The following is a 25,050-nucleotide window of genomic DNA, read 5'->3' on the forward strand; positions in this document are numbered from 1 at the left end:
GGCGAGAAGATGAGGTGGCGAGAAGATGAGGTGGCAGAGAGAGAGGAAGAGATGTAGGAGAGAGAGTTGATGACTGTTAACGGCGTTCTAACGGTAACTGAAAAAATGGGTCATCTGGGAATTTTTGATAAAGTTAGGGGCTAGGCAGGAAGCTGGTCAAAAAGTTAGGGGCTATTAAGGAAATAACCAAGAAAAGAATAGATGGTCATGGACCCAAAAATCTACTTCCGCGACCGTTTTGGTGCCCCATAACACCAACCTTTTTATTTTTTATTGTGGGACCAACAGTAAAGCTGGATGAGCAAGAGTTTATAAGGGTTTATTTAGTAGAAGAGTTTAGACTGTAGAGAGGAGAGAGATGGATGAAGACGAGCACGAGGTTTATGGTGGAGAAATACCAGTTGAAGGAGATACCGAGGTAGATTTGGATCCTCACAATGCCGACGTCGATATGCCTACCAAGCCTGAAGATGATGCCGCCAAGGTCTTCCTCTCTCTCTCTCTCTCTCTATCGATTTCTTTGCTTCCTTGTTCAAAAGCATAATTCAGATAAAAATATGGTTCTGGGTTTTATCTATTACGTTAATTAAGACTTCTTATATGTCGTTCTTTTTCTCAATTGTAGTTGCAGGAGTTAGACGAGATGAAGAAGCGCTTGAAGGAGATGGAAGATGAAGCTTCTGCTTTACGAGAGATGCAAGCTAAAGTCGAGAAAGAAATGGGCGCTGTTCAAGGTCAATTCATATCTAGGGTTTTTCTTCATCCTCTGATCCTATGATTATAATATCTTTTAGCGATCATAAGTAGAAATGTGGGTTTCTTCAAAAAATTTGTGTCCAAATTTAAATGCATTGTCTTTGTAGATCCTGCTAATGCTGCTGCAAATCAAGCTAGCAAGGAGGAGGCGGATTCTCGATCAGTGTTTGTTGGTAATGTATGTGTCGTTAGTTATATCGGATCAATTTTGCAACGTCGTATATCTATTTTTCATGGTGATTTTATCATGCATGGATATAATACTCATTGGTATATATAAGTATATATGTTAGCCTTTCTTGTGCTTGGCTTTGGATTACTTCGTAGGTTTCTTTAACGGCGTATGAGTTTTGATATAAATCTTGACAATTCTCTTTCGTTCTTCTAGAAGTACCAACAAACAATTTCGTCTTTTATATACGTTTCTTGTATCCCAAAGTTTAGTTACATATCTTCTCGCTATGTGAGTTGAAGGTGTCAATTGTGGATCTCACCGTATAGTTGAAAAATATAAGGGACATGTTATAACCGTAACTTATCAAATAGACTTCAATATCATAGAAGTCACATGGAGAAGTGTTTAGGGAGATATCTCCTCGATGCGGGAATTGTAGGTGTCAGATACAAATTACATATAGTTCAAGAATACAAGGGAGATGTTATGAGTTATAACCGAATCATATTGGATATAGTTAATGTGATAGTCCCACATCGCTCACGAGAGTGTCTGGGCTATAGGTGTACGTTCAAGCTTAGTAAGTGGCAATGCCTTTTGGGTGGGCTCATGGAGCCTTCATCGAGAACAAAACCCCGTATTTGTGGATTTGGGTCAAGGGTGCCAAAAGCGGGGACAATATCGTTAACTGCTAAGGATTGGGGTGTCACAGTTAATATCATAGAAGGCAGATAAAGAAGGTGTCAACATGTTTTATATGTTCACATAGATTTAAGGCAAGTAAGTTGGTTAATGCGGTTACTTAGGTGCCTTGTGTGCTTCTCTAACCCAATATCCTTCTAGTTTATTGGGATTTTGTGTATTGGATTCTCTTTCTTGTACAAGGACACTTACTTCGAAAGGAACACTTGGATGGAGCGGTTAATGGGTTAAAGTTGCTTCTCAAGAAAATCTGGTTTAATGGAATGGTTGGTGAATTAGTCAATCGTTCTTCTATACTAGAACTTTTTAATTTTTGGAAAAGCGAATTAATATGTATTATTGAAAAGAGTGATGAAGGTTACGAACTAGAGCAAGGAAAAAGCACAATACAAAGGGTTGTCTCTGTTACAGCTGTGTAAGAATGCTGGATTTTGAAGACGATGACATAAAAAATAGTTCTTCTGTCTGTATAAGTGGCATTCTTGCGAGTCCTCGTGAGAACCAAAATGTTATATGAGGGATGTGTTTCCAGATTTCCTTGCAAACTCTCGGGTATAACACTATCAGTCTATCACATTGAGCTATCAACGTCATTTTTAGTCGCCAGAAACACTTGCATTGACTTCAGGGGAGAAAAAACCAAACCGAGTATACCACTTAATGTTGTAGTACAAAGCCTATACCAGACATTGGCCATAATGGTGAAGTTAGCTCTTGGTAGACTATCTTCATCCAGATCTCATTCGCGATAGTCTGACTTGCTGGTAGAATCTCGGTTAAAAGCGTATCAAAGTTTGTGTTGGCTAAGAGCTTTGCAATGCCAAACTACAAGCACTACTATTGTAGATGGATCAAGATTAGGCATACATCAACAAGTGAAAATGGAAGATGAAAATTAGAATAACAAAGAGAACACAAAGAGAACATGCTTATTGAAAAGGATGCCTAAGAGATCCACCAGATGTTCAAAACAAAATGAGGATCATTAAGAGTTTGATCCCTGTAGTGATCGAGGTCTATATGGAGAGATGGATGTGAACAAAGCATTCTAGAGTTAAACGTTATTATTTGACGGCACTAAATTTATATACATTGTCAACATACAGCGAGGGTGCTTTTTATTTTTCATATCTTCCTCGTTAATCTTTTCCTGAATTTGTTTCGCTGTTGGCGGAATCTTCTATTCCTATTTACTGATAATATATCTCTTTCATTGCATGTTTTCTACTTTCCTTGCTCAACATAGACTGCTTCTTTAAAAACGTTGAGCAAAGGAAGTAGGGACCATGAGTAAGTGGTTCTCTTCTGGCTCCTTTTTGTTTGTTAGAAAATCATTGGAATCTTATTAGCTACTGAGCAGTTACTGGTTGATTGCTAAATATGAAGGAGAATATTGTAAACCTTGATTTAAATTTGATCTTTGATAAACCCGAGTTTTTTTTCGTTTTGGTAATTAAAAAACTGAGATCCAAAATATGCTTACAGGTGGATTATTTATGTACGCCAGAGGAAGTGCAGCAGCATTTTCAAGCATGTGGGACTGTGAACAGGGTCACGATCCTGACAGATAAATTTGGCCAGCCAAAGGGTTTTGCTTATGTTGAATTTCTTGAAACGGAGGCTGTTCAAGAGGCTCTTTTGCTGAATGAATCTGAATTGCATGGTCGTCTACTTAAAGTAGGTTAAATAATATTTCTGAGAGCTTCACAAACAATCCTAAACCAAAAAAAATGCCTTTAATGGTATCGTATTCTTACTCTTCCCTCAGGTTTCAGCTAAGCGGACTAATGTTCCTGGAATGAAGCAGTTTCGTGGGCGTCGTTTCAATCCTTACATGGGCAGATACAGGAGACCTTATGTACCTCCGTATTTCTATTCTCCTTATGGGTTTGGGTGAGTCTTTACATGTGTCTTTACCATTTTGTAGGTAGACTTTGAAATCCAACCGAACTGGGTTTGTACCTTGTGCAGTTCCAGTTCGATGGAAATTGGAAACCTAGTAAAAACATATCATCGGTTTTCAAGTTTGTACTTTTTCACCTTCAACCTTGATATTATGTTGAATGATTATATCTTTTCTCATTCTTTTTTTGTTCTGTTTTGTAGGAAAGTTCCGAGGTTCAGAAGGCCAATGAGGTACAGACCCTACTTCTGAAGAAAGAATGGCAATTTAAGAATAATTCTTGGATAGAGTATTTCAGCTTGGATATCTGGGTGACCCCTCAAGATGAGATCTGAGAGACCTTAAAAATCCATATGTATAAGGGAGAGAAAGAGAGGCGTGAAACTAGAAGTTCTTGAATGACAAATTTAAGATATTTCTAAATCATTATGATGATAATTAGTTATTGCGAAATTGTGGATTCGGTTTTAAATGTCCTTCTATGCCTGGTGACCTCTGTAATGGCCTCTTTGTGTTCATCACTTGTTCATAACCACCTCATAATTTCATTCTAAAACTTATGCTTCGCTTGAAAATACTCCCATCTTCAGGTGCTTTGATCATCATCATCATTTAAGAGTTACAAATCAATTTTTTTTTTTTTTTGATAAAGTTGCTAGAATTTCATATATATCACCTAGTATTTACAGACATTATTCTTGTAGTATTTTAACAAAAAGATGGAATAGTGTCCCACACACAAGACAATGAAGAAGCTCAGGCTGTTCGAGCTATAACATTAGCCAAGATATTAACCTTTCTAGCAACCTTAACAAAAATAACTTCTTGAAACTTACTTTTCAACTCCTTGATCTCCTCGATAGTGGCTCTGGAGATCCAACTACACGTGCTCTTCTCAAATGAAATTGTATCAATAACATTCAAAGAGTCTGATTTGATAATTATCTTTAAAAAGCGGAGCTGTAATGCCCATTCAAGTGCTAGCAGGAGTGCTTCGCACTCTCCGTTGCAGCATCAATTTAGTAAGATACCTTAACTTCACAAGGTTCATGTCTTAGCCCTTGGAATAATAAGTGATTTAAACATTTGAAATACCTCCCCAACTAAGAAACTGGGTCTGGTTTGGTTGAATATTTCTTTTACTTCCTGATTTCTTCATGTTCCAGGCTCCCTCTTGTTCAATCTTTAAACCACAAACCCTTCTACACAACTCAAACAAAATTTGATAATTATTAAGCTACCCATGTGGGTCGTGACTAGGGTGCTCAGTCTAGTCACCCCAACTAGACCGAACCCAAGCACCAATAACTACGTTGATATCGAATTCACCAGCCAAATTGAAAAAGAAAGTTAAAGCTTGAGTACCAGAAAGAGTCTGGCTAAAAATTCACGCCACTACCAATACTAGAGACAATGTCAAACATGGATAGAATTGGAATATCGTTCCCCAGGACGAAAAACCTAACAGATATAGAAAAAGTCTGAAACAAAAATGGCTTCAAAACTGACACAAGTAATCAAATATCCCCTAAGAATATCAAGATCTCAGCATAACAAGTAAGCACTTTCGCAAGTAAGATCTTAAGCTGCAACAGATGGCTTAGAAGCAGCAGAGAGTCGAGACCTCTTCTTAGCCAAACTCTCGCTGCGGCGTTCCCTCTGTTCCTTCAACCTAGAGGCAAGTAGCTTCTGGTACTCTGCTGCCTCGGACTTGGCTTTCACAATCCTTTTCTTCTTTTCTGCAATTCTTGATCTTTTCCTTTGCAGAGTCAATGGAGTCACAAGTCTCTGAATCTTTGGAGCCTTACTGACCTTCTTCCCTGAAAATATAAAAATGAGACGTAATCAATTGCTAGAAATCTAGTCATATACCTCTTTGCACCCTATGTTACAAACTCTAAGTGTGATTAACTTGCTGGTCTTTGAAAATGAGAAGAAAATCAATTACCATTTTTGGTGGTAAAATTCCGGCGGTAAGTGTTCACATACTTGCGGACATCATCCTCCTTGGAAAGGTTAAAGAGTTTCCTGATCTTTGATGCCCTCTTTGGACCTCTCATTCTTGGTTTTTCGGTGTCTGTCAATCCAGGAAGATCATTCTCACCCTTCTTGACAATAACCAAGTTGATAACTGAAAGGTCTTGGCTCACAATGCAACCACGAACAGACTTCCTTCTCCTCTCTCCGTTGCGTCTTCCAAATCCACGGAAACAAGGGGTACCTGACAAAATCATAAAATACAAATCTCACCAGTCATCGACCAGAAAGACCATCGGACACAAACTCTAACCAAGACACTAAATGGGGAACCAATGGTTTCAGTTCTCTCTCGGTGTCTGGGGCGTAAATGTTATGCTCTTTCATAAAAGGTTTCTCAAGTAAAATTTTTTACTTGGGACTCAATACAAGGGTCTAGTTCTGATAAGATTCAAGGAAGAAGAGGTTTTACTCTAAACCACTAACTCACCTCTGTGCAACAAGAGACGAACACGTCCTGGGGTCAAGACTCCTTGCTTCATTGGAAATCCTTGTTTGTCACAACCTCCCTTAATCTTGAACACGTAACCTTTGAACTCCTATGATAATAACAACGATAAATGAAGAGATTTTTAGCTGAAGAGTGTCTAATATCCCAAGTTACTTGGGCGAAAATCCATATATAGTTAGAAACTTACATCGCCCAAAGCATCTCCGCTGACCTCTTGTGAGATCCTCTTGTCATAAAATGCTCGTCTGTACAATCATAAAATCACGACCCATAAGTCATACAAATGAAATACGATATGAGTTTATCATCAAGAAACCAAAAAACAATAAACGATCTCATCATATGTGAGTATATTAAGTAATACAAATGAAATACAATATGAATTTATCATCAAGAAACCAAAAAACAATAAACGATCTCATCATTATGTGAATATATTATATTTTAGAAGCAGAACTCTACCAACGCTAACACAAATAGAAAAAAAAAATGCTTCGAATCACTGAACAAATTTAAAGTGGTAAATCAAACTAAAAGAATAATACTCCCTTTAAATAACTTAGTTAGGTTAACTTTTTATGTTCATACAAGAATACATCCTCTCCTCTCCTATCTTACTCTAACCCTATACTAGACCTACAAGGGTTTCTACTGTCATCAACTTCAACTCGTTCTCCATTATGTGCTAGTTGGATCTTGAAAAATGTATTCAGACACATTTCACTCATTGTGATTAAAGTCTAAATATATAGCTAAAATCCCAAATTTCTTATTTTTTATCATAAGTTTTAGGGTTAAAGAGAACTGAAAAAGAAGAAACAAATTCATCACTAAGGTTGCACTAATCATTTAATGTAGATTACCCTCTGTTCATATAGAATCAAGCAGCGCTTAAATCAGAATTTGAAAAACGAATCTAGAAGAACTTACAGTTTCTGATCATCGTCGATTTCGAGCTTCTTCTGGCATCCAGTGGTGGGATTTGCGATATTAAACTGTAGACATCGAAAGAAACAAGAATCAAAATCTGAAATGAAATCATGGTTAGAGAGAGAGAGAGAGAGAGATAAGGAAGAAGAAGAGATGAACCTTCATCTTCGATAGAGTCTTCCTTCCGCCGCGAAGATCAGTCGAGGGCGAGTGGATTAAATACTTATGGCTCTCTCCTCACGAATTAGGGTTTTCTCTAGTTAGTCTTTACTCCTTATTTATATCAATCAATCATAGATGTGAAAGGTTCCCGTTCTACCTGGAACCGGTCTTGGGCCGGTTCTGGTATTCTAACTAGTAGGGGTGTCAACGGGTCGGTTCCGGTTCCGGTTCGGGTATTTAACTATCCAGAACCGGAACCTATAAATCGTAACGGTTTCGGTTCTTGACGGTTCCGGTACCGGTACCTCAATCAAAGGATCCAGAACCGGAACCTTTAAAATTCTCGAGTACCCATCGGGTATCGGGTATCCATTGGGTATTCACAAAAGTATATCAAATATTTCTTAAAGTAGAAGAATTTGCATGAATCTAGTGAAAAGAAATATCATAAACGACATAGATCCTTAAATAAGCAAATATCTCGGGTACAATAGTTGATGAGTATAAGAGATTAGAGATTAGGGGAATCAAGAAAGAAGAAATGAACCTTTATGTTATATTAACTCGCTCACTTTTGTGTTTTATAAATTAGTTTTCAACCAAGGAAATGAGGATTTGAGAAATTTCATAACTTGGTGAGTTGGTAACTTGGTGAGAAAAACCCTGACGTACAAGAATACTATATAATCTAGGGTATTTTTTCGTATTATCTCGGGTACTCATTACCCGTCGGGTACCCGGCGGATATACCCGATAAGGACCCGCCTCCTAGTCGGGTCCTTTCGGGTATACCCATTTAAGACCCGATTTCCTTAATGGATCTAAAACCTATACCCAGTACCTACCCATTAAGACTCGGGGTCGGTTCGGTTCTCGGGTAAACGGGTACCCATTGCCACCCCTACTAACTAGGTTATCTAAGGAATTCGGTTTTGGCCCACCATTCGTGACCAATTCACGGTATTGGTCCCCGTATGTATCCGACAATTCGTTTATTACTCCGAGGGGTCAAAATATTTCCAACTTTTTCTGGAAGTACCATTAGGGGCCAAAAAAAAATGAATCTAAAAATAATTTTAGAATGTTAAAGGCCACATCGTCTCCTCTTCTTTCCTCTACTTCATCCCATTTATGCTCCATCTCTACTCTACATTTCTTTCTCTCTCTTCTTCTTATTATTCTTCCCCCCCCCCTCTCTCTCTCTCTTCTTCACCCTTTTTTTATCTTTATCTCTTTCTTCATCTTTCTCTCCCAAAACTCTCCAGCAATGGTTTGGTTTTCCATACCTCCAAAGAAGGAGAACCCCTTCGCCGAAGTGTTTAGAATGAGAATTAAGAGTTGAAGGTTCTGGCGAAAAGACTTTTCCTTTCCCCTGAACAGTGAGGATAAAGATAGAGAGAACCAAAGTTTTAGAGAGAGGGAGGGCGAAATATTTAGCAGGAAAAAGACTTGACAAAAAGAGAAGGGGAAAATGGGAGAGAGATAGAGATTTAGCAGAGAGATACAAGGACAGAGAAGAGAGAGATATACAGGAGTTAGAGGGAGAGAAAGAGAACGGATAAAAATGGTGGCAACGGTGGTGGGAGGTGTTAGGAGGAGATTAAGAAGGAAAAAAAAAATTATGTATGATCACTGCCCTGAAAAGATTGATACCACAATTTCATTGAAAAGTTTGTATCTCAAATTTTTTTTTTATCTTGATATTGACAACCAAATATTTCATCAACATCATGAAGGTTTTATTGGGCCACTGATTTGGAGAAATAAGAAAATTATCCAAGGTGCAAAGACTTTTTAAAAAACTTGTCAGCTTTAGTTGACCAATATATTTTTAAATTGTTATGGAGAATAAAATTTTGTTGACTATTTCTTCTCCATACCGGCAAGGCTCGCCGGAAAACTGCTATTGTCGGCGACCTTAGATTTTTCTTTTCAAATTTTTCTCTTTCATCTCTCCTTTTCCGATTACCAAATCCGGCCACCACCACTTCCAACCACCACCTTTCCGACCACCACCATCATCATTTCTCTCTCTCTAGTCTCTCTCTCTCTATAACTCTTACTGGCAGAGTACATTTTCCTCCTTGAACCAACAACATTGACCCCTATCATCCTTAAGATCTTTTAATGTCAGTAATGGAAGACCTTCTTCATCTACTTCATGTATCTCAAAAACATGTGCATATTGACCTAACCTAATCCATTCAGCCACATCCTTACTACATCTTCAAGATATCTGGTGGCTTCACTATCAGATGATGAACCCGCATCTAACTCCACAACATCATCGCCTTCTCTACATTCAGCAGAAACCCTAGTCCTGGTAATTTGTTTTCTCTTCTTCCTAATAAATGCCCCTTCGGAATTCTGACCTAAATCAAGATTAGGGTATTGAGGTAGGTGGTGTTCTTCTTTGTCTGAAGACTCTGAACCACCACCACCTTCAGGATCGAAAGGTTCTTCTTCCCTTAATCCTTTTTCATCCACATCGTTTTCGACACTAAATTTCTCATCGTCATCTTCGTCTATTCTGGAAAGCCCCTAATTGGAATTAACTTTCTTTAAACCACCAGTTCCTCCTCTTTTGGGCTTTTTTGATTTCTTGTCACTAGCATCACACGAAGAAGTGATTTTATTATATGATTATCATGGGTTTGATGGAAGATGTCGTCGGAGGCGTTGTTGTTGTTGTTGGTTAAATTGGTCAAAGGCCTGGTCTTGGAAGATTTGGGATCTTTGACAAAGTGAGAAGGGTGACGATACTTGAATCCTTGATTAGTAGTACTAGTAGTAGTAGTAGTATTCCACAAGTGTTTATTGTGGTTATATACGGTGTGAAAGTGGAAGAAGATAAGAAGAATCGTAAGAGGAGAATCTTCTAAATTTCATATCTTCCCTTTAAAATTTTACATCCCGGATACTTTTTTTTATTTTCCAAAACAGCGGCCTCTTATTGTGAAGACAAATAAGAATCCATATTTTATCTATTTTCGTAGCAAGGAAATATCTAGAAAGCTTTAGAAAGAGATGCCAAATTATAAGAACATCACCAATGAGACAATGAAGGAAAAAAAAACTCTACAAATTTGAAGTGTTAATTAAAATCTTTTTCCTGAATGGCAAAAATAACTTCTTCTACCAGACACGCCATTCTTAAATTTAATAAAAACAAAATAGTTACGAAATAAAATATCTTATTGGTTTAGGTCAGGGGTAGAGCCAAGATTTTGTTTGAGACAAGGCTGACTTAAGTGAATTTTTTATATAAAATTTTTATCTAGGAGGTTGCTTGCATAAGATGAAGATATTTTTTGCTCGATCATAATTGCTTCATACTTTCACCATTTTATACAATAAACAAATATACTTTTCTACCATAAGACATACCTAAATTTGAAAAGCGAAGAAGATAAAAAATGTTGTATTTAAGTTTGTGACAAAACACAAAAATTTGATACGTTAACTCTTTTGTCGTACAAAGTAATTGAAACAAAATAGGGTAGACATATCATGTTAATTTTGTGAAGAAGAAGTAGGTGAGAGGCCTGTTGTGGTGGTTGAAATGTAATAGAAAAGCAAAATAAAGAATAAGGAATGAGAGAAAATAGGGAAATAGAAGAGAGCAAATGTTGAAATTGGAGGGTCAATCGACAACCTTTACGGACGATGAACGACATATAGATAAATAATAACGAGATCATGAAGTGGAGGGCAGATAAACAAGACAGAAATAAAAGAAAAAAATTATGACTAATAAAAATAATTTAAGTACAACATAAGAAAATTTCAGAAAAACAAAAGAAAATTTGAGATCCAAAAAGAAACTTAAACATAATTAGGTGCGAAAACAAAAGTAGTTACGAATGAAGGCCTAATAAAATTAACATTTCTCCAAAACGGACTTTTGAAAGCTTAAAAGGTTGAGCCACGGATTCGACCAACTGGTGTTAGTAACTCAGGCCGGTAATAATTTGTTCCAAAACTATGTGAAGCTAACCTACGCTATAGTCAGGGTTAGTCTTCACATAGTTTCGCCCCTGGTTTAAATTTGGGTTATTTCTCAAATGGCCCCCAACTTTGTGACCAGCTTCCTGCCTAGCCCCCTACTTTAGCAAATATTCCCATATGGTCCCTTTTTTCCGTTATCTTTAACTGTCCGTTACTCTCACTCCTCCACCTCATTTCCTCTCTCTGCCAAGTCACTCAAAATGCCACATCATCGTCTTCTCCGGCAGGGTCGCCGGCCGGCCAAATTTCCGGCCGACGACCTTCAAACATAAAAAAAATAGTTTTTTTTTTCCCTCTCTCTCTAAAAAAAAAATAAAAAAAAAGTTTTTTTTCCCTCTCTCTCTCTAAAAAAAAAAAAAAAATTTTTTTCCCTTTCTCTCTCTAGATCTGGTTCACCATGAACCAGATCTAGGTCTGTTTCAATCGAACAGACCTTCAATGGAGGTCTGTTCGTCATTGAGGGTCTGTTTCAGTCGAACAGACCTTCAATGAAGGTCTGTTCGGGTCTGATTCATGGTGAACCAGATCTAGAGAGAGAAAGGGAAATTTTTTTTTTAGAGAGAGAGAGGGAATTTTATTTTTTTTATGTTTGAAGGTCGCCGGCCGGAAATTTGGCCGGTCGGCGACCCTTCCGGAGAAGACGATGATGTGGCATTTTGAGTGACTTGGCAGAGAGAGGAAATGAGGTGGAGGAGTGAGAGTAACGGACAGTTAAAGATAACGGAAAAAGGGGGCCATATGAGAATATTTGCTGAAGTAGGGGGCTAGGCAGGAAGCTGGTCACAAAGTTGGGGGCCATTTGGGAAATGACCCTTTAAAAAGTTAGATGAGTTGACACTTAGAGACTCCGAAGAACACCCTCTCAAACCTAAAACTTTCAGCAGTGAAGTTGTTTGCTTTCTACGATTTTGATCCGTCCTCAATTTGTTTTATTAAATTGGAGAAGGTTTGCCCTCTGATTGTTCTATTTGTCTGGTATTCTTTTGTTTTCATCACTGAGATTTATTGGGTTGAAAGTTGAAACATCTGAATCTTGTTGTTTTGTATTATTGTGTCCAAACGATTCATGAGATATGTATTAGAAATATATATTGAGGAAATCAATTAGGGAAGGGTATTGAGAGTAGATAATATGTTTTTTTTTGGTTGTCGAAAGGAGTAGATAATGAATGAACAAATACATTAGGATGGATTGAAATCTCACAAATACACAAGGATTTCCGTCTAATTGAAGTCTTTAACTCTCTCTTGTCGAAAGTCTTAATTGAAGTTGGAAGTCTCAAATCCAATGAATTCTGGTGCACTTTCTTCATTTATTACATAGTCGACTTCATAAAGGTTTGGTCTTGGATCAATCTCTTGTATATATTTGTGTCTAACTTTTATGGACACAATATTTGAAGGAAATTAGATACAGGTAATATCCAAGAGATTCATCCAAGGTTGAACCTCTGTAGAAAACGAGCGGCTAATGCACGAACAAAGACATTAGGATGGATTAAAATCTCACAAACGCTCTTTAATTTCCATCTAATTGAAGTTTTTAACTCTGTTTTTTTCCTTCAACCATAATTTCAGTAGATAAATTTTTTATCTTTCTCTTTCTTCTCTATGGATTGGCTATAACTCCCTAACCTTTTGGTCCTGATAAAGAGAACACATCCAAAGTGAGATAAATGATTTTCCTTCAACTCTCCTTTGTTGCCTTCGATATAATTTACTCATTCTTATCGTATAATCATTCGAAATCTCTATATGTTTCTCTCCCTAAATTATACGTTTATCCACGTGTATTTGGGTTGCCAGAGACTTCCCTTTGCCAAGAATAGAAGCGATAACCTCTGTGTGGAACGACTTCCCATTTTGAGATTATGGAATTGTCAGAATCTATGAACACATTTTCCTCAGTCTTATCATAATAATCATTCAAATCTTCCTTTGTGTTTAGAGAGCTGTTTCAGAAGCCAGTCTTGACTTGGATAACACTTGTTTTTTTTGAAACCAAAACTGCAGAAAGGAGATTGATTGGTGATTTAATTTCAGAGGTCTTTCAGTTCCCTTCTCAGATTTTCGTTTCTGCAATGTTTGGATTTGAAGAAAACTTTCTTTCGTCGACAATGGCAGGATAACTCTTTAACCCTTTACTTTCTTTCAAATGAAGCTTCTACGTATGTCAGCCATCTTGGTTCGAACAGAAAAGGAGAAAAATCCTGATTTGAATGAGTCTTGATGTTCGATATATGATGAAGCTTTATTCAAAGCAAGAAAAGTTGTAGTTTGATCATATCCATTTTTGAGAAAGAATGTGTTTCTTTGAAATCCAACCACCACTCATGAATCAGAAAAGTAATTTGCGAAGAAAGTTTCAAAAGGAAGAGAACATAAGCAATAGAATCAGAAGATTATACCTACATATGGGTTTTTCAACCTAACCCTAGTTTGCCAGATTCATGTTATGTAGTATTCGGATATACTTCGGGTCTAACTAAATCCAATTACGTCCCTTCCTGCAGAATTTTACCGCTTACTGTTTCGTGTTATAGGTTCCAGGTCACCAACCCTGAAACTGGAAACTCTAGTTCGTAATGGAGTTTGAAGCTTAAGAACGATAACTCAAGATAATCACATAGAAATGAAACCTCAACCATTGGCACTAGATTGAAATAGGAATGGTCGGACACCCTATCTTGGATTAGTTTCCGTTGTAACGATAGAGGTAACAAAAGAAGTTTAGGTATCATTCAAGTGATATTGGATGTGTTTAATTCACCTACAACAGTTATTTCTTCTTTATTCAATCTCATGGCATCTGTTAAAAAACACTCAAAAGTAAAACAAAACAAAAAGGGCCGAACACCTTAATTTATTTGAGTAACATACTCCTTTACTTGAATCAATTTCCTGAATTTGGCTGTGCGAAAACTATCGCAGTAACAAATAATTCTAAATTTTATTAACTTAAATTTCGACGATTGATCTCACCCGTCTTCATTTGTCAAGAGGAGGCTTGCAGATAAGAAAATTGTAAATTGGACTTCCCTTTCTATAAAGGGCCGGGGAAGGTCCCATTCTCTCTCTGCTCATTCCATCTGTCTACCTGCATCCACATCCAACACAATTCAGCTTCTTGAGATAGTAAAGCTAGATCTTAAGTAGCCTACAAGCATTTTGACTAATTGAAAGCTCACCAAGATGTCTGTAGGCATAAAATTAACACTCAGACATGAGACAGTATTAAATTATTATGCTGGAACCTTCTTCTTTTGCTTAGTTACAACTTACAATTATATCTAGAAACGGTTTACCGTGTCATATTAAATATATCAATTATATTTTATCAATTAGAAGGTTTGTGCTTCTCATAATGCTAAGTACAATTTCGTATACCAAGCTTAAACCAAATGAACAAATAATATGCTATGAATTCTTCTGAAATCTGAAGCTATGCTAATATTTTAAAGCTCAAATGGAGCAATAGCTTGAGAACAATTTTTGAGAAAGTAAGCACTTAACAACTAAAATTGGATAATCTAGGGAAATATATTTTTCATTGATTAGTTGTTCTCACTGGCCTCTGTTAACGAGATTACAGAAAAAAAGATCTGTTGCATAACTCTTAAGTCTATACTTAGTTCTAGAAGTTCGAACCCTCTTTTCGCCCTTGTCACTGGTTAGGTTTCTTGAACGCTGTGTCTTGGTGAGTATTTGTTTTTTCGCATTAATCCAATACCTAAAAATACTATGAAAGAGTAGTCTACCTTCATTTATCTGCAATGATACTATACTAAGCATGACGCTGTGGATTGGGTAATCCCAAACAGTTCCAAATATATGATCAGACTATCAGAGACAGTTTCTGCTTCCACTTCAACCGTCACCTTATGCAACTAAATAGTAAATAGGAATGTAAATATGTAGTTGGTCTCGGTCTCGGTCCGGCCGAAGGCCGAGACGAGACCGAGACAGGCCGAGATTCTCGGTGAGACAGCAAATATAGAAATTAGCTAAATTCTAAAATAGTTCACTTCATTAGGTTAATAAAACGACGTTCATACTTCATAAGTATTCAATAACTAATAAGTCTAATAACTAATAAGTCTCTAGAATCACCTTCTTCTTCTTTGAAACTTCTTGACTTCTTCTTAGCTATGTAGTTGGTCTCGGCCGAGAATCTCGGGTCTCGTCTCGGCCCTCTCCCGAGACGAGACTCGGCCGAGACCCCGAGTTTCTCGGCCGAGACAACCCGAGACAGCAACTTCCAAATATTTAGATTTTTTTTGGAAAACTCTTTGACCTAAATTAAGTACTACTATTTATTATATTCTCAAATCTTAACTACTTATTATATTCCCAATGTATCTAATATAAACAGCAATAATACTATATAGAATATTTAGGGTTTATGCCTTAGAGAGAAACTAATAAATTCTTTAGAAACTTTCAAAAGTTTAGTAGATTGGGATTTCCTTATACAGAAATTAAGTTATAATACATAGTACAACTAGAATTAAGAACTAAGAAGAAGCAAAGAATACAAGAAGTCAAGAAGTTTCAAAGAAGAAGGGGATTTCTATATTTGCTGTCTCACCGAGAATCTCGGCCTGTCTCGGTCTCGTCTCGGTCTCGACCTTCGGCCGGACCGAGACCGAGACCAACTACATAGCTTCTTAGTTCTTAATTCTAGTTGTACTATGTATTATAACTTAATTTCTGTATAAGGAAATCCCAATCTACTAAATTTTTGAAAGTTTCTAAAGAATTTATTAGTTTCTCTCTAAGGCATAAACCCTAAATATTCTATATAGTTATTGTTGTTTATATTATATACATTGGGAATATAATAAGTAGTTAAGATTTGGGAATATAATAAATAGTAGTACTTAATTTAGGTCAAAGAGTTTTCCGAAAAAAAAAATCTAAATATTTGGAAGTTGTTGTCTCGGTCTCGGGTTGTCTCGGCCGAGAAACTCGGCCAAGCCCTAACTCGGGGTCTCGGCCGAGTCTCGTCTCGGGAGAGGGCCGAGACCGAGACGAGACCCGAGATTCTCGGCCATCTCGGCCGAGACGAGACCCGAGATTCTCGGCCGTCTCGGCCGAGACCAACTACATAGTGTAAAGGTAATATACTTCCTCATAGTCTCTCTCTCTCATCATAATATAACTACATCATACAGGGGTAAGTGAAATGGAAATCGACTGTCTGATTGTACGAAAATCGTACTTCATAGTGAAACTTGCATGATAAGAATCTATCGTAAGTTCTTTTTTTTTTTTTTCAAATCAAACTAGATCTTGACGCTATTAAGAACCAGTTCCTTTGACAAAGAAAAAGACCAAAAATGTAGACGATTAAAAATTAACTAAGAAAGAGAGTTAGTAGCATACCCATTCACCAGGGCAGAGCGATCGGTAATACTTTGCAAACTTATCACACTCAGGAGCGCCATCTCCTTTTGCAGCTATGCACCTACATAGAAAATTAGTTACCAGTTAGATTCTCAGGAAAAAGTATAACAAGCTTGGGCTCGGATCTTAAAACTAGAGATAATAGAAAAATATAAAATGAGTCCAAATTTGACTCACCTATGGTACTCAACATAGCGGGTAAAACAATGTCTTGATTGATTGGTAGTTGGGAACCGAAAATCTGCTGGTGCTGTCTCAAGCTGGAATCCACCAAATGAGAAATAAACTTTAACAATTAGCAAGTAACGCGGAAAGGAGGAAAACTTATGTATATTTGCACACCAGCGCAGACACTGTACAACATCGACACCTTAGAATTGCGTAGTTGGTCCTGTCATTTTACCTTTATTTCTGGTGCCTCTTCGTCGCCCTTTTCCTCCTCGGAAGCATCACTGCTTTCTTCAGTTTCATCAGTTTTCTCAGCGACTTCCTCAGAAGTAGGATTGACCGTCGTCTCAACATGAGCATCCTCGGAAGCAGTTTCTGTTGGGCTTTCCTTGACAACTTCGTCAGCGACAACACTTGTGGGGCTCTCTGTAATATCTACGGCAGCAGGTGCCTCAGTAGCAACATTAGTTGGGCTTGCATCAGCAACGGCTTCCAAAGGAAGCTTGCCATCACCTGATAACTCTTCTTTCGGCAGTGCATATTGCTTCATCAATGAAAACATACAACATTAAAATGGAGGAGTCGATTCTCATAGATAGTTGAAGAATAAGAAATATCTGTAAAATGTTAAAATTACTAAATTCCAGAAGGGTCGAAGACCATTCATTAGTCTCATTTTAAGAAGTCAAGTGGTTATTTTGGTTACCCTTTTATCTACTCTCTGTAGACATTCCCCTATGCCGATAGAAACCCTTAGTGCGAATTCCAATATGTGAACTGGTTATTTTTCTTCTCTACTTCCAAAGCTAAGGCATGTGTTTATATCGGTTCTGAATTCAGAACAAGGGTTCTTACTATATCTCTGAAGGCACAAAAGGGCCGGTACTGAAAATGTCAATTAGGGTTAAGGGATATTGAAATAGAGACTTGAAACTAGTAGTAGATCTCATTAATTACATAGACAAATGAAAATTGAGCATCAAAACTTATTAATCAAATCAAATGTTTGTTACAAATGATAAAATAGATCGATCTACCTTTAACTATTGACAGAAATGAAAATTTCGATTCAGTAAAATGGATGGGAGATCGAAATAGCTCATTTTCTAACTAGATATAATTGAGAAATGAAAGATGAATCTTTTGATAGGAGAGAAAAAGTACTGCGAGAATCATACCTCAGCTAGGGTTAGGGTTTTTTCGCTTTGGCGTTCCGCCATGGCTGACTCTCACTTCGGTAACTTCTCTGCCTTCTTCACTCGGTATCTAAACGAAGGAGACAGACAGAGTAGATAGAAAGGACCGGAATATTAGAGGATTGCTAACTAAACTCAACGTTTTGCTCTGTTACACATTCTTAGTTTTTTACTCGGTCACGCTTTTATTAAAAGGCCCTTAGGGTCCGTTTGATACGTTTTCGTATCAAACTTGAGTAAGAAAGTCATTTTCGCAGGAAAATCAATTTCGTCGTTTGATTGGACCAACTGAGTAAGAAAACTGATTTCTTGTAAGAAAAAAGGGTTAATTTCATTTTGGCCCCCTAAAGATGACCAACTCGAAAAAATGGCCCCCTAAAGATGACCAGCTTCTAATTTGGCCCCCTTTTTTATTTTTCTGTCATCTATTCCGTCAGAAGTAACTGGTCTATCTTTTTCTACCAAAGTTACCCTTGAGCCATATCTCGTCGGCCGATTTTTTGTATTCCCTAGGCTAATTATTACTTTCTCTCTCTTTCTTTCTACCAAAAAGGTAAGATCCAACAATAACAATAATGGAGCTTCATCTTCTTCTAATACTACTAATTCATCTTCTTCATTATCTACCCGTTCATCTGGATCTTTTAGAGGAATGCATTTGAGAAGATTTTCAGGTTGTTATGAATGTAGAATGGTTGTTGATCCATCTATTTTGGTTTCTAGAGATCCTTCTCTTAGAAATACTCTCTCTTCTTGCCCTAACTGTGGTGAAGCTTTCATGAAAACTGAAGATTTGGAACTTCATCAGTCTATTAGACATGGTGGTAATAACTCATCTCTCTCTCTCTCTCTCTCTCTCTCTCTCTCACAGACACACACACACACAAATACCCTAATCTAAAATCTTGATACCCAAACCAAAAAGATTACAAATTTGACTACCCATTTCACGAATCAATCTAAATCACTTGAACTCTTTATACCCAAACCAAAAAGATTACAAATTTGATTACCCATTTCACCATTTAATCCAAATCACTAGAACTCTTAATACCCTAACCAAAAGATTTCAAATTTGACTACCCATTTCACAAATTAATCTAATTGATTTGTGTTTTCTTTTGGGTGATTTTTTCTTGTTGCAGTATCTGAACTTGGACCAGAAGATAGTAGCAAAAACATAGTAGAGATTATATTCCAATCAAGTTGGTTAAAGAAACAAGCACCAATTTGTAAAATTGATAGAATTCTCATAGTAAATAATACTCAAAAAACTATAACAAGATTTGAAGATTACAGAGAATCCATTAAAGCAAAAGCAACTAAACTAATGAAGAAACACCCAAGATGTGTAGCAGATGGTAATGAACTACTAAGGTTTCATTGTACAACTTTTGTTTGTTCGATCGGCATTAATGGATCGACTAATCTCTGTAATTCAATCCCACAATGTAATGTTTGTAGTATCATAAAAAATGGGTTCAAGATTGAAGAAACCAACACCACCACGGGAGGAGGAGGAGGAAGAGGAATTTGTACTACTGCTACTAGTGGAAAATCTCATGATAATGCTAAAATTAAGTCCAAGAACGAGAAACGAGCTATGTTAGTTTGTCGGATCATTGCCGGAAAGGTGAAGAAGAATCAAGATGGATGGACAGAAGAGTTTGATTCAGTTGCAGGAACTACTGGAATTTACTCTGATTTGGATGAACTATTAGTGTTCAATGCTAAGGCTATATTACCTTGTTTTGTTGTGATATATGGAGGATTTTAATGGTTTCTTTCGATCTTGTTTTGTATAGGCCAATAGACTTCTAAGGGATTATGAACTCAGAGTCTTGCCTTTTCATCTTAGTTTTTCAAGTTTGTTATGTAATCTTTGGGTTTTTTGTATTGCTGTTAATTGAATGTAATTTCAATTGTGCTCAAGTACTACATGTTTGCTTCTTCTAGCCCTTGTTACATTCTTTTATGACGTAAAATGTCCAACCTGTTTCACAAGATAATTAGTATGAAATTTACTTGAAATTAATAAAGTTTGAATTTTTAATTCACTCACAGGGAAACCAAACTCTTCTTCTTTGATATTTGAAGAAAATACAAGTTTTCAAGATCATTTCCAAGATCTTCTTCAAGTAATCCATCAATCTCAAATTCCTTCTTCTAATTACTTGTGTTTTTAATCATATTAAAAAGCTTGATTTGACAACCTTGGGACCATAAATATTTATGTGGGTCATCAAAGATAGGGTAGATACATGCAGGGGTAGATCAGGTAAGAAATTGTCACCTCACTAATATCTAACGGAGCAAAGGATGGAAAAACGAAAAAAGGGGTCATATTGGAAGCTGGTCATCTTTAGGGGGCCATTTTGGTCAGTTGGTCATCTTTAGGGGGCCAAAATGGAATTAACCCAAGAAAAAAAGGTAGAAAAAGGACTAATTCATTTTCCCACAAAATAGGTGAGAAAGTCAAATTCTTACTCTTAAGTCTTGACAAAAACACGCTCTCTCTCCTAGTCTCTCTTCTCCCGTAACTTTCTCTCTCCCTTCATTCTCTATCTTTCAGACCTTCCCCCTCATCCTCAAATCTCTTTCCCTCTCTAATGGACAAAAACAATCCGAATTAATTCCACCATCTATCATCATTCTTTTTTTCCTTCAAACAAAGGAAGGATCGAATAGGATACTTGGTTTTAATGATGATGTTAACAACTGTTGAAGATCCACTGCTTGACATTCATCCCTAACCTACTATGAATTAATCCCAACCTAAGCTCGAAAAATCAGAAATCAGGACTAGTCGGCATATCCGGGCCTAGCTACTAGTCGGGACTACAACGGGACCAGTCGGATTTAATCGGTTAACTTAATATATATCTATTATATAAAACAGGATGTTTTATGCTGACTAGGACAAAATCTTTGACAAACCCAGAGATAAATCTGGTCGTCCGTCTTTCGTTACATTAAATCTCACCGTTCAACTTTTCAACGTTAAAAATAACCAAACGTCCTTCGTAAAATCACACCGTTGAGATGTTGGTCCTCCCTATCTGGCCGAGAAACAACTTATCACCATCCTTCAAAATTCCTAACGAGTGAAACAATCTTGCTAATTCACATAACCATGTCTGAAGACAATAAATCTCTCTCAATTCAGAATTCCTAACGGCTGAAAATCATTGAGAGAGACAATAAATGTCTCTCAATGATCCATAACTGAAATATTCAGTTTCAAAACATATCTCTTCCGATTCCTAACAGAGATCTCTCTCAATGATCCATAATCCCCTTGATTTCTTCCTTCAAGCTGACTATAAAAGTATGCTTCAGAAACTGAGTAACTAGCATCCTTCAAATCAAAATTTCTCTGTAGATTGGTAAGTTTCAAAACATATATATTCAAATTCCTTATTTTGTAGAGAAATTTTGTAGTTGTTTTGTAGTTTGTTAATTTGTTTCTGTAGTGAAATTTTGTAGTCAGTTTGTACTTTGTTTCCATAGAAATTGTTGGTCTGTAGTAGTGAAATTGTGTAGTTGGTTTGTAGTTTGTTTCCATAGAAATAGTTGGGTTGTAGTTTGTTAGTTTGTTTGTAAAGAGAAGTTCTATAGTTAGTTTGTAGTTTGTTTCTATTGAGTTTCAATAGGGTTTCTATTTCAAACAGTTGCACATAATATGTTTGAAACTCCCCAAATAGATTATACCTTTGTAGTTTGTTTCTATTGAGTTTACATATTAAGAAATTTGAAGTTGGTTTCAATAGGGTTTCTATTTCCAACAGTTGCACATAATATGCTTGACAAAACTCCCCAAATAGCTAATACCGTTGGCTAAATCATAATAGTTCAGTGTTTTACTTACAATCATGGAAACTTTAGTTTGACTCTTTCACATTTTATATCTAGGGTTTACATATTGCATCCAACAGTGTTCTCGACATCTCCAACTTCCATCGTCACACAAAAGTTAGTACTGTTGTCAAATGTTATCTCTTGAATTAGTACAGTTATGACGCTAGATAATGTTACAAAAATCTAGATGTATTCATGTTCTTTGAAGAGATTGATATGAAGTCAAGGATATTACAAGCTTACTAGGCATCATAAGAAAACCCTGTTTTGATTTTGTATTCCTTAATGTCCTTGGCTCAGTTGTCGTACAAAGTAAATAGGTTCTGAAAATTATTTGACTATATATGTATAGTAAGATGTGAGTATAACAGAAACACTACCTTATATGTGTAGTAACAGGTGAGTATAACAGAAACACTACCTTATATAGTTTCAAGAAAAATAGTAACGACTTTAAGTAACAACTTACCTCTTTTTAGTTGCTTTAGCTATCTCTGTCAAGCCAGATCCATGAGGACCCCCACGGTTCATCATTTGTTGCATCCACGACCTTAACAAATAAAATTGAAATACAATGACTGAAAATATATTTTGGGATTAAGAGAATTATATGTAGGTAGCCTGTTGGAAAATAAACAAATAAAATTAAAATACAATGTCTATAAATTTCATCAGAAAACAATAATTCTATAAGAATAAGAAATAAAGAATATGTGATTATCCTTATATGTAGTTTAAACTACCAAAACCTATTTTATATAATAGATTTGGTACACATTGATATGTTTCTGACTATATATAATTCTATAAGAATAAGAAATAAAGAATATGTGATTATTCTTATATGTAGTTTAAACTACCAACACCAGTTTTATATACTAATGTGAAAAATAGTTTTTTCCTGATTGGATTTTCCAGAGCACAAATTGATGCTCAAAGTACCTTTTATCTGTAGTATGCTTTAAGAAATTGAAAATATGTAATCTTTTTCGAACTTGGTGTTTCATTTTGGTGATTTTGCCATAAGACTGAGATATTCAAGGAGTACTGTGTCAATATAACATCTCTTTAGTCACCCATTGATGGTAACAGAACTTTGCAAACAGTCTCCTTTAATTATATGGCCTATTTGGTGAATATTCACTTGTAAAGTAGCATTGCTGTGTCAATTTTAAATTAATAAATCTCAACATGTTCGATAGAAATCCCGAGAGAGCTTACATAGTTCTGAATACTTTCTTCTTTCATAGTTTTGAGTTTATTGTTTCTAAGTGTTGACTATAGAAAAATTTCCAGGCAAAAAGAGTTGGTCGGTAGAAAAAATGTTTTGAATACTTTCATAGTTGAATTTTTTCTAAAGTTACCAATTAGAAACAACTAACAATCACCTAATACCTCTGGCTAAAGTTGACCTTGGCTATATCTCTAGATGTTTATGTGGTGGCTAAAGTTTGGTAGTGACTCTTATGTGCTGAAGTTGGATTATTTGAACTTCTCCAAAATTTATCGATTGATCATAAGAGTTAAGTTAGTATTACGTTTGGATCAAGAAAGGATTGTCACATGAAAGTGGGGATGAAGTCATCAAAAGACATCATGCGAAAGACTTGCTCATTAAACCCTTCAATTCAACACCTGCGTTAGATACAATTAAATATATACAAAAATATATCTATAAAGGTGAAGATTATACAACTCTGGTGGTCGAAGCGGCAGACGAGATTAAACAATAATTCAACTGTATTACTTTTTTTTTTTGTATAAAGTCCTTTTCTATAAATATCAATTTATAAAAAATTGATATTTTTATCTTCAATAAAATTATTTCGATTCTAATTACTGACCATGTAGTGGGAATAAAAATTGGTATATTTTCTATGGGAGCAGAGTTCTCAATGCGGAGGACAATCGTCCTAGGTTACACATCACTAATTGTACCGTCTTAAACATGTAATTGGTTTCTCCATTTCCCATTTCAGATTTTCATGAAAGCTTAACCTTAGTTTTAGTCATATAAAACCTTATATGATAGATGATTTCATTCACACGAAGCACGATAGTTTAGAAATGAATGAATACAACATACGAATACAAATGAGATGCTTTACACCTTTGGACTTATGACAAATAATGTATCAAACAAATTTAGCAGTGCCGGAGGCACGGGTTATACCTAGTATATATATATAATTACATATAAAATTATATGATATTATACATACATATAAAGAGATCTCTACATGTGTAATATTGTAATATAAATACAGAAAATAAAGAGAGTATTTGTTTACCTTCACTATAGTTTGAAATTCCCACAAAATTCCCAACTGCTAGAAATGTTTGTTCCTGAAAAACTCAAACATATACAAACATAATTCTCGACAAAAGTAATTGAAAGCGAAATACTAATATGATAGTCAGAAATCAAATTTCAAATAAACCTAATAAAAGTAGTTCATATTCATAGTCATACAATCCATAGTCAGAATTCATCATAATGTCGAATGAAAATGAAAGCAAAAGAAAACGACGCTAAATAACTCAATCTAAAGTTGCAAAGTGCGACCCATCCACTTCAATATCAGCATCGCTATCTTCATCAACAAGTTCCATCGGAGGACGTGATGTAGGAGTAGTTGAAGAACTAGAAGCCATTTGACTTCTCGTTCTTCGTCGCTCAATACTCGTAACTCCTTGCGCCTCCCGAACATCTTCCCGTCTAAGATCATCACCCCTATTGACGAAATCTTGTAGTTCTTCATCAGTTGGAAAAATCTATTCATCATTTTCTTCTACCTCCCTCAAAATAATTGGATCAATTGAATCATCTCTTGTTGGTCCACACACACTGTTTCTAGCTATATTTCGAATCTTCAACTTCATATTGTATTGGATGTAGACAACATCATTCAATTTACTTTGCATCAAGCAATTCCTCTTCTATGAATGCACCTGAAAAAAAATAAAGGCCAGCGCTTTGGGGAAAGCTAAATAGTTTCCGGGGTGTAAAATTTTAAAGGGAATATGCAAAAGTTTGTAAATTTTTCGGGGAAATACATTTTATGGGGACTACTTTTTACCAAGTCCAAATACTATTTTGCTTTTAGTCATAGGTCCTTGGGCCATTTAACCTAAGTAACCCTAAACCCTTATCTTCTTCTTCTTCTTCCCTTAGCAGCCAAAAATTTACAGAGAGAGAAACCGAAATTTAGAGAGAGAGAGAAACCGAAATTTAGAGAGAGAGAGATCTTCATCAACAAAACTACAACAAGCATTAATCTTCAAGAGAACATGGGTC

General features: G+C 36.2%; 4 protein-coding genes and 1 pseudogene across 6 annotated transcripts; 2 read left to right on the plus strand and 3 right to left on the minus strand.

Annotated features, from left to right (window-relative positions):
* The first annotated feature begins 235 nt into the window (after positions 1 to 235).
* LOC147567108 (RNA-binding (RRM/RBD/RNP motifs) family protein) lies at positions 236 to 4,008 on the plus strand. 2 transcript variants are annotated; one of them, XM_086653732.1, is made up of 6 exons: positions 236 to 484; positions 632 to 734; positions 864 to 934; positions 3,119 to 3,310; positions 3,402 to 3,526; positions 3,740 to 4,008. In XM_086653732.1, exons 1-6 carry the CDS (start codon positions 359 to 361, stop codon positions 3,786 to 3,788), a joined length of 666 nt encoding a protein of 221 aa, XP_086509858.1. In that variant the 5' UTR covers positions 236 to 358; the 3' UTR covers positions 3,789 to 4,008. The 2 variants fall into 2 exon arrangements, with proteins under 2 accessions (XP_086509858.1, XP_086509857.1); XM_086653731.1 differs by having other exon boundaries at positions 274 to 484; positions 626 to 734.
* A 909-nt stretch (positions 4,009 to 4,917) lies between these two features.
* Positions 4,918 to 7,187, minus strand: LOC147567109 (small ribosomal subunit protein eS6). Its single transcript, XM_086653734.1, has 6 exons — positions 7,114 to 7,187; positions 6,955 to 7,019; positions 6,212 to 6,269; positions 6,004 to 6,112; positions 5,485 to 5,757; positions 4,918 to 5,356 (listed from the first exon to the last, which is right to left on the minus strand). Exons 1-6 carry the CDS (start codon positions 7,117 to 7,119, stop codon positions 5,118 to 5,120), a joined length of 750 nt encoding a protein of 249 aa, XP_086509860.1. The 5' UTR covers positions 7,120 to 7,187; the 3' UTR covers positions 4,918 to 5,117.
* Positions 7,188 to 8,745: 1,558 nt separating this feature from the next.
* Positions 8,746 to 13,772, minus strand: LOC147567110 (uncharacterized; annotated as a pseudogene).
* Positions 13,773 to 13,853: 81 nt separating this feature from the next.
* LOC147567111 (uncharacterized) lies at positions 13,854 to 18,081 on the minus strand. Of its 2 annotated transcripts, XR_015230698.1 has the most exons (6): positions 17,877 to 18,004; positions 16,934 to 17,242; positions 16,708 to 16,790; positions 16,287 to 16,591; positions 14,481 to 15,011; positions 13,854 to 14,384 (listed from the first exon to the last, which is right to left on the minus strand). XR_015230698.1 is itself a non-coding variant. In XM_086653735.1 (5 exons), exons 1-5 carry the CDS (start codon positions 17,916 to 17,918, stop codon positions 14,168 to 14,170), a joined length of 570 nt encoding a protein of 189 aa, XP_086509861.1. In that variant the 5' UTR covers positions 17,919 to 18,081; the 3' UTR covers positions 13,854 to 14,167. The 2 variants fall into 2 exon arrangements, 1 of the variants encoding a protein (XP_086509861.1); XM_086653735.1 differs by lacking the exon at positions 14,481 to 15,011 and having other exon boundaries at positions 13,854 to 14,221; positions 16,510 to 16,591; positions 17,877 to 18,081.
* Positions 17,917 to 19,671, plus strand: LOC147567112 (uncharacterized). The gene is made up of 3 exons (XM_086656955.1): positions 17,917 to 17,960; positions 18,408 to 18,718; positions 19,040 to 19,671. The coding sequence occupies exons 1-3, from the start codon at positions 17,917 to 17,919 to the stop codon at positions 19,669 to 19,671; spliced, it is 987 nt and encodes a 328-aa protein (XP_086513081.1).
* Positions 19,672 to 25,050: the final 5,379 nt, after the last annotated feature.

This window comes from Eschscholzia californica, unplaced genomic scaffold, assembly GCF_041429995.1.
Source record: "Eschscholzia californica isolate CP2 unplaced genomic scaffold, dmEscCali1.0.p SCAF_1, whole genome shotgun sequence".
NCBI lineage: Eukaryota > Viridiplantae > Streptophyta > Magnoliopsida > Ranunculales > Papaveraceae > Eschscholzia > Eschscholzia californica.

Bases quoted from the DNA above. Each gene is read 5' to 3' on its own strand.
- LOC147567109 (XM_086653734.1), bottom strand. The intron at 6,270-6,954 runs GTAAGTTCTTCT...ATGATTGTACAG, and splicing joins ATCGACGATGATCAGAAACT to ACGAGCATTTTATGACAAGA. The intron at 6,113-6,211 runs GTAAGTTTCTAA...TTATTATCATAG, and splicing joins GCGGAGATGCTTTGGGCGAT to GAGTTCAAAGGTTACGTGTT.
- LOC147567112 (XM_086656955.1), top strand. From the start codon at position 17,917: ATGGCTGACTCTCACTTCGGTAACTTCTCTGCCTTCTTCACTCG. The intron at 17,961-18,407 runs GTATCTAAACGA...TGTATTCCCTAG, and splicing joins TTCTCTGCCTTCTTCACTCG to GCTAATTATTACTTTCTCTC. The intron at 18,719-19,039 runs GTAATAACTCAT...TTCTTGTTGCAG, and splicing joins TCAGTCTATTAGACATGGTG to TATCTGAACTTGGACCAGAA.
- LOC147567111 (XM_086653735.1), bottom strand. From the start codon at position 17,918: ATGGCGGAACGCCAAAGCGAAAAAACCCTAACCCTAGCTGAG. The intron at 17,243-17,876 runs GTATGATTCTCG...TCATTGATGAAG, and splicing joins AAACCCTAACCCTAGCTGAG to CAATATGCACTGCCGAAAGA. The intron at 16,592-16,707 runs GTGAGTCAAATT...TTTTCTATGTAG, and splicing joins CGCTATGTTGAGTACCATAG to GTGCATAGCTGCAAAAGGAG.
- LOC147567108 (XM_086653731.1), top strand. From the start codon at position 359: ATGGATGAAGACGAGCACGAGGTTTATGGTGGAGAAATACCAGTTGAA. The intron at 485-625 runs GTCTTCCTCTCT...TCTCAATTGTAG, and splicing joins CTGAAGATGATGCCGCCAAG to TTGCAGGAGTTAGACGAGAT. The intron at 935-3,118 runs GTATGTGTCGTT...ATATGCTTACAG, and splicing joins GATCAGTGTTTGTTGGTAAT to GTGGATTATTTATGTACGCC.